The sequence below is a fragment of the Nannospalax galili genome, unplaced genomic scaffold (genome assembly GCF_000622305.1).
Source record: "Nannospalax galili isolate Female #2095 unplaced genomic scaffold, S.galili_v1.0 scaffold1009, whole genome shotgun sequence".
NCBI lineage: Eukaryota > Metazoa > Chordata > Mammalia > Rodentia > Spalacidae > Nannospalax > Nannospalax galili.
The window spans coordinates 1,382,749-1,390,467 of NW_008360054.1; the positions used below are offsets into that span (position 1 = coordinate 1,382,749).

At 42.9% G+C, this 7,719-nt stretch overlaps 1 protein-coding gene across 1 annotated transcript in view; it reads left to right on the forward strand.

Moving 5' to 3' along the window:
• The window catches only part of LOC103726548 (mucin-16), a 215,162-nt gene that overhangs the window by 99,311 nt on the left and 108,132 nt on the right, over window positions 1-7,719 (forward strand). The window contains exons 29-38 of the mRNA XM_029559169.1: window positions 223-279; window positions 1,471-1,589; window positions 1,774-1,841; window positions 2,448-2,620; window positions 2,731-2,766; window positions 2,996-3,052; window positions 4,460-4,584; window positions 4,830-4,897; window positions 5,492-5,664; window positions 5,776-5,811. Of these exons, the coding sequence (XP_029415029.1) occupies window positions 223-279; window positions 1,471-1,589; window positions 1,774-1,841; window positions 2,448-2,620; window positions 2,731-2,766; window positions 2,996-3,052; window positions 4,460-4,584; window positions 4,830-4,897; window positions 5,492-5,664; window positions 5,776-5,811 (912 nt within the window). The remainder of the gene's footprint in view (window positions 1-222; window positions 280-1,470; window positions 1,590-1,773; window positions 1,842-2,447; window positions 2,621-2,730; window positions 2,767-2,995; window positions 3,053-4,459; window positions 4,585-4,829; window positions 4,898-5,491; window positions 5,665-5,775; window positions 5,812-7,719) is intronic.

Genomic DNA, 7,719 nt, shown 5'->3' on the forward strand with positions numbered 1-7,719 from the left:
TTGCCACATGGGTGCTGGGAAACCTAGGTCCTTTGCAAGAGTATTAAGCACTCTTATTACTGAGCCATCCTCCAGTCCATGCTTAAATCTGCTAAAAAAAAACAAAAAAAAAAAAAAAAAAAAAAACAAAAAAAAAAACCCAGGCATATGTACTCCCCTCTGGTATCTTCTTGGTAACAAAATCTTCACTATAAACACTTAGCATTCTTTTTCCCTCCTCAGCTTCTGTGGAGACTGTTGTTTCTACCCGGATGACAACCCCTATCTCCAGCCCCACAGGTAGGAATTCTCTTTGAAGACGCTCCCAGTGGGTCCAGTAATCACAGAAGGCATAAGGAAAGCTGGAGAAGATGGCACATCTCCAAAGAACTCAGGATTGCCTCTAGATGGATCTCACAGGGTCTTCTAAGGTTCCTGAGAATTCTCTGGATACCAGACTAAGTATCTCAGGCTATTTTCTACAACTCATTTCTGAGACCTATAAGTGGTCTGTGACTTTAAATCCTTCCCTAACTCTTTGAAGAGAGCAAACCAGCAGGGCTGCCAAGTGAGAAACAAAGTATACAGTGGCCACTGTGCCAAGAACCAATTCAGGAACTGGGGAGGTAGTTCAGTTCGTAAAGCACTCAGTGATCATGAGGATCTGAGTTTGATCCCTAAAACCTACATAAAAATGCCAGGTGTGGTGGTGCACACTTAATAAATGCTTAGAGGCAGAGACAGTCAATCCCTGGGATTTCCCTGACAGCCAGTATGGCCTAAGTGGTGTGGTCCAGGCCAGTGACAGACCTTGTCTCAAAGGAGGTAGATGGTGTTCCTAAGGATGACACCCAAGGTTTTCTCTGGCCTCCACATACACGCACACACATGTGCACATGCTATGTGCACATATTCACATTAAGAAAAAAATCAGACCTAATGTAATACCACAGTCTCACATATGCTGAGTATACAGAAAATATGTAAATGTTAAAATAATATGTCCTATATTCATATTGGGCTCTGCTACTTACATATTATTTGACTTGAGACAAACTAAAAATTTATTGAAGTTTTTATATCTGCATTTCATTATAATACTACCTGAATTGCAGTATAATGCTTTCTCCATCCAAAGCAGTAAATCACTTTATTTATATATATATATACATATATATATATATATATGGAATCCTAAACACAGTCTGGCACATAGAAATTCCAGCATGTGGACTGATGAGATAACTCACTGGGTGAAGGCTCTTGCTGCCAAGCCTGATAACCTGAGTTTGATTCCTGAGAGTGTTCTACTCATCCTTGCTACGTCTCAGGAGATGTGGATGTTGGGTTCTTCTCATAAGTAGACTGTTAATCCTAGAGGAAGCTCTTCCACAGTGCTGGAAGACAGATAGAGGCTACCAGATGCTCAAGTTGGTAAAGCAATCAGAGGCTCAGTGCACATCTTTTATTCCATCCCTGCTCTACTGCCAGGCGCTCTTCTGATATCTTTCACCATCAACTTCACCATCATTAACTTGGAATATAAGGAAGACATGAGTCATCCTGAATCCCACAAGTTCAATGCCACTGAGAGAATCTTACAGAGCCTGGTGAGATCCCCACTTACAGATGTGAACCATGCCCACCAGTCTATGCCTTACCCTGGAGGAAGACTCCACACACCTCACCCAATGAAAACCCTATCCACTGATGTCAGACCTACTTATCTGATTTCTGTTATACCACCTAATTTTTCATGTTCCTCCTGCTTATTCTTCTTCCATTTCTCCATAGCTGAGGCCACTGTTGAATAAAACCAGTGTTGGCCACTTGTATTCTGGCTGCAGACTGACTTTGCTAAGGTGAGATCTTAGACTAGAACTGCAACCCAGTACCAGAAGTTTGATGAGCCGCTTTCCATCCCTTCCTCTGCATGTGTTCTGCACAGGTGAATTCAGGAAGCACTGTCTCCTATACCAAGGTGTCTTCTGATCCTACCACTTGTCCCTCAAATATCCCCACAGCCCACAATCCATCTATAGAATTGAAACCTCCTTCTGTGAATTCATTCTGATTTCCCCCTTTTCCTTACTTTAGAATAAATGAACATTTCCTGTGGACTTTTATTTCAGTTTCCAGAATTTTGCTTATGAAAAATCTGCCCTTTCTACTGATTTTAACCCTCAATGCCTCAATTACCAATCTTCATAAATATTATATATGACCTGTCCTGTCCCCATAATATGAGGATGCATACTGAAGACTTGTAATTGATTAAAAATTCTTGACTTCATGTGTATTCAAGGCCTCAGGCTTCTGAAGGTCAGTGAGCCCAGAGAGTTCACATCTGACTTTTTAACTCTCTTACCAGAGGCCTCCTTTTTCAGAACCTTCACATCCTGTTCTAGACTGCTGAGCATCTTTCCTTAGGCAATCTATTTATAATCATTCTTATCTACCCTTCCTAGGCCTGAGGAAAATGGATCAGCTACAAGAGTGGATGCCACCTGCACCCTCCACACTGATCCTGCTGGCCTTGGGCTGGACAGAGAGCGAGTGTACTGGGAACTGAGCAGGTTGACTTATGGAGTCACCCGTCTGGGTCCCTACACCCTGGACAGAGACAGTCTATATGTCAATGGTGAGCGGCAGTCATCTGTGCTTTGTTATATTGCAAATCTTAGAGTCTCACCTCTTCAGCCTCCATTTCCTCATCTCAGCCCATTTTCACTCTTTTTCTTATCTCTGCAGGTTATACATACCAGGTCCTGTCCACTGCACCCAGGAGTGAGTATTCTGAGGTTCGGTAAGGTTCTACCAAGCCTATGAGTCCCAGCCTTATGGAATGAAGAAAGCAAAGTCCATACCTCCATTTTACTCTCACAACCAATAGCCAGTAAAGGAATGAACAGGGGTTTAAACCCTAAAACACCTCAGGCATGTGTACCCCTTTCCTGCTTTCTCGAAGCAGATCATGTCCCCACTCAAAACACTAGGGTATTTCTTTTCTCCTCAGTTTCTGTGATGACCACCATTTCTGCAGGGATGACAACTCTTAAATCCACTCCCACAGGTAGGAATTCTTTCTTTCCTAGTGGTTCCTAGAATCGCAGGGGGGTGGAGAAGGGTGGAATAGATGGCATGCCACCATCTGTTATTTTTTCTTCATGGCTGCCATTCTGACTGGAGTGAGATGAAATCTCAATGTTTTTATTTGCATTTGTCTGATGGCCAGAGATGTTAAGTATTTTCCACATTTATTGGACATTTGTATTTGTCCTAATATGTATAACCCACCTGTACCACTCTTGCATGTGTACCCAAAAGACCACAGGACAACATATCACAGTGACATTTGTCTATCAATATTTATTGTAGCACTTTTCATGATAGCTAATTATGAAATCAACCTAGATGTTTACCAACAAAGAAATGGGCAAAGAAAATGTAGTACCTATACACAATGGAAATTTTTCTTTTAGCAATAAAGAAGTTATCTCAATTTCAGGAAAATTAATACAACTATAAGTACATGAAGTGAATTAAAAGTCTCAGAAAGATAAATTTCATGGCTTCTCTCATTTGTGAGTCCCTATTTTACACACACACATACACACACACATACACACACATACACAATTATACTTCTATAGATGATGTATTAGTTACTGTTCTGTTGCTGTAATAAAACACCATGACCAAGGCAACTTATAGAAGGAAGAGTTTATTTGGGCTTAGGGTTCCAGGAGGAGAAGGGTACATCATGTTGGGAGAGGAATGGTGGGAGGCAGCCAGAGCAGAAATCTAAGCACTCACATCTTCAGTCATGTCCAGGAAACAGGGAGAGACAACTACAAGTAGGAATGAGGCTGTGATGTCCCAGTGACGTGCTTTCTCCAGCAAGACCATGCTCCCTAAACCTCAGCAATCAGCACCACCAACTAGGAGCGAGTATACAGATACTTGGAGCCTATGAAGGATATTTTCATTCATACCACCACAGATGGCATGAAAGTAGAAACATAACTATCTAGGGGGACATACAGGGTTAATGGGAGTGGCACAAGCAGGAGAAGACAGGGAAATGATATATAGGGGCTAGGACATACTCAAAATACGTTATATACTTGCTTGAAAATGTGCTTATACAACCCAGCATAGTGAAACAAATTTTAAAAGATAAAAAATATTTGAATTTAAAAACTCAGACGTCAAAGGTGCCTATAACAGCTATAGGAGTGTTAATCACTTGAATTGTCATATATATTTCCTTTCTGCTTGATTATAGTATAGTTACCTCCATAGGAGAGGTCTACTGACCTTGAGTAATTTGGTTGGTTGAAGCTGGTATGGGGGTTACTCCGCTAAGAAACTGTGCACACTAGTGGAGAACTGTCCCTGGTGCTAGAAACTGGACATAGCTGATGCCCATGCTCAAGTTCAGAGAGAGAGTATTTGTCTCTCTCCATCTCCGCTGCAGCAGCAGGCTCTGTCGAGGAGTCTTTCACAGTCAACTTCACCATCATTAACCTGGAGTACCAAAAAGACATGGGTGACCCTGGATCTCAGAAGTTCGGTGCCACTGAGAGAATCCTACAGATCCTGGTACGAGTCCTGTTCTATGAGCACCACCACACAGACAGGCGTAAGCCACGCCCACCACCGTAAGCCACGCCCACCTTCCATACCACGCCTCTGGATGAAACCCCTCCCACTTCACCCCATCCCCTCAGATGCAAGGCCAACTTATCACTCACTGCTTTGTTCAGCTCTTCTCTGTCCTGCCTTTATTTTGTATGCCTCTGTTTTTGTCATCCTGCCTCCTCACTCCTCTCACCCTTTCTCCACAGCTCAGAACCCTATTCAGTAAAACCAGTGTTGGCCCCCTGTTTGCTGGCTGCAGATTGACCTTGCTCAGGTGAGTTCTTAGAATAGAAGGCTACAACTGCTCAAAGTGCTCACAGACTGAGGAATTTGTTCAAATTTCTCTCCTCCTTCCCTCTGCATAGTGAATTCAAGAGGCACTATCTGCAGTTCAAGGTGTCTCCTGATCCTACTTCAGGGCCCTCGGTCATCCTCACAACATGCAATCTATCAACAGAATTGAAATCTTCTATTCATCCTTTCTGAATTTCCCCTTCCTTCCTTTATTTGGAATGAATGCAGATATCCTGTGGGCTTTAAGTTAGGTCCCCAGGATTTCTCTTAAGATAAACCTGCCTTTTCCACTGATTTTAATCCTCAATGCTTTGATTACCCTTCTTCGTAAGTCTTCAAGGATGCATATTGGAGTCTTGTAACTGATTAAAAGTTCTTTAAAAGTTCTTGGCTCCATATCTGCTCAGCATCACAATTCACTGGAGGTCAGTGAGCTCAGAGAATCCATATCTGACTTTGGAATCTCTACGAGACATCTCTTTTCCTCTGGACCCTTTATATCCTGTCCCAGGCCTTTCAGAATCCCTACTTGGGCTACCTATTTACGGTCATTCTTTTCATCTACCCTTCTCAGGCCTGAGAAAAATGGAACATCCACAGGAGTGGATGCCATCTGTACCCACCACCTAGAACCTGCTAATCACAGGCTGGACCCTGAGAGGGTGTATTGGGAGCTGAGCATGCTGACTCATGGCATTACCCAGCTGGGTCCCTATACCCTAGACCAGAACAGTCTCTATGTTGATGGTGAGCAGCATTTATATGTGCTTTGCTATATTGCAGAGCCCATCCTCCCTTTCCAGACCTTCTTTCCCTTAATTTTACTGCATTTTGAGTCTTCCTCTAATTTCTATGCAGGTTACACACACCAGATCCTGGTCATCACCCCCAATGGTGAGTATTTGAAGTCTACATAGTTCTCCACAACATCTATTATTCTCAGTTCTTCAGGATAAAAGTATGCAAAGACCCATTGCTGATTTTATATTCTCACTTTACCTCCAGCTTAGGATGAACAGCACCTTAATCTCTTAACAGAATTAAGACCAGGATAACCTTATGATATCTTTACAAAGATGGTGTCTGCATGCCAAATAAATACCATTTTTCCCCCATAGCTTCTATGGTAAACAAATTTTCTTCAAGTTTGTCAACCACCATCTCCAGTCCTTCGGGTAAAATTCTCCCTAAAAATGCTTCTTGTAGTTTGCATAATCATAGGAGATAGGAGGCAGGGTGGAGCAGCTGGCATGTCCCACCAGAGCCCAAGGTTGACTTGAACACCAAGCACTTTTAAACACTGAACCATCCCCCCAGTCCCTAGTACCTGTTTCTTAATATAGAGATCTACTGACTTCTAAATCTTTCCAAAACCCTTGAAAGAGTTGGATCTCACAGGGTCTTCCCAGGGCTTTGAGAATTCTCTACATACCATTCCCAGCAAGCATCCAACCTCCCAGGCCATTCTCTAGTACCTGTTTCTTATTTTTTTAAATTGTTTGTTTTTTTATTTTTAATTTTTTAAAATTTACTTTTAAAATTTTTATTTTTTATTTCTATTTTATGTGTATGAGTGTATTGCTTGCATATATATAAGTGCACCCATGTCACGCAATGCCCACAGAGGTGAGAAGAGGGCATCAGATCTCCTGGAACCAAAGTTACTGATAATTGTTAGCCACCATGTGGGTGCTGGGATTCAAACCCAGGTCCTCTGCAAGAGCCATCAGTGCGCTTAGCTGCTGAGCCATCTCTCCAGACCCAAGTACAGATTATTATATCTTTTCTGAGTCCTTGAAAGAAGGACTGAAAAATACTGGCTCAGGCACTGGAAGCATGTGTGTCTCCTCAAGGGGCTTTGCTTCCTATCCTTGCCAAGTCTCGGGGATGAGAGATTGCCTGGTGTCCCCAGGAACCATGAAGAGTCTTCATGGGTGTCCTATTATTTTTCTGTTGCTGTGATAAAACACTAATCAAAAGCAACTTGGGAGAGCAAAGGGTTTGTTTGACTCACAGATTTCAATCTGTCATGGAGGGAAGCCAAGACAAGAACTCAATGCAGGAACCCAAAGGCAGGAACCGATGCAGAGGCCATGGAGGAATGCTGTCTACTGGCTTGCTTCCCTTGGCTTGCTCAGCTACCTTTCTAATACAGTTCAGGCCTACCTGCCTAGGGATGACACTGCCCATAGTGGGCTGGGCCCTCCTACATCAATTAGCAATAAGAAAATGCCTCACAGACACAGCCACTGTCAATCTGATGGAGAAAATTCCTCTGTTGAGGTTCCCTCTTTGCAGGTGTCCCAGTTTGTGTCAAGTTGACAAAAACTAACCAGCAAAATGGGTGAGACATGTCCCATCCCCCAACCCCTAACCCCATATTCTGAGGTATGAGTCTGTTGATCATAGATCCTCTCCCTCTCTCTCTCTCTCTCAAATCAGGCCATATTCCCCTGCAGCCTCTTTGTCTCCACAGCTGATAGCAATCTACTGTGGCCTTGTAGTCTCCCTCCTCCTAGCAGCTGTAAACCCAGCAGCTCCCCCGTATCCAGAGTCAAGACAATCTTGAATTATAACTTTTTTGTCTCATGCCTTCCTGACTCCTGCCCCATAGGCTAGATCACCTAGTGTGGAATTCCCCTTTCCCCCACAAACCTATAAGAACAGGGAATTAATTCCCTTTGTCCTTTGGAACTGAAAGATGTCTCCCTTCAAGACCCCTGTCAGGGTATTCATGATGACTATAACTCTTCTAATGAGGCTGTCATCTGAAGGGTAATTCATGTCAGCTTCTTTTCTACT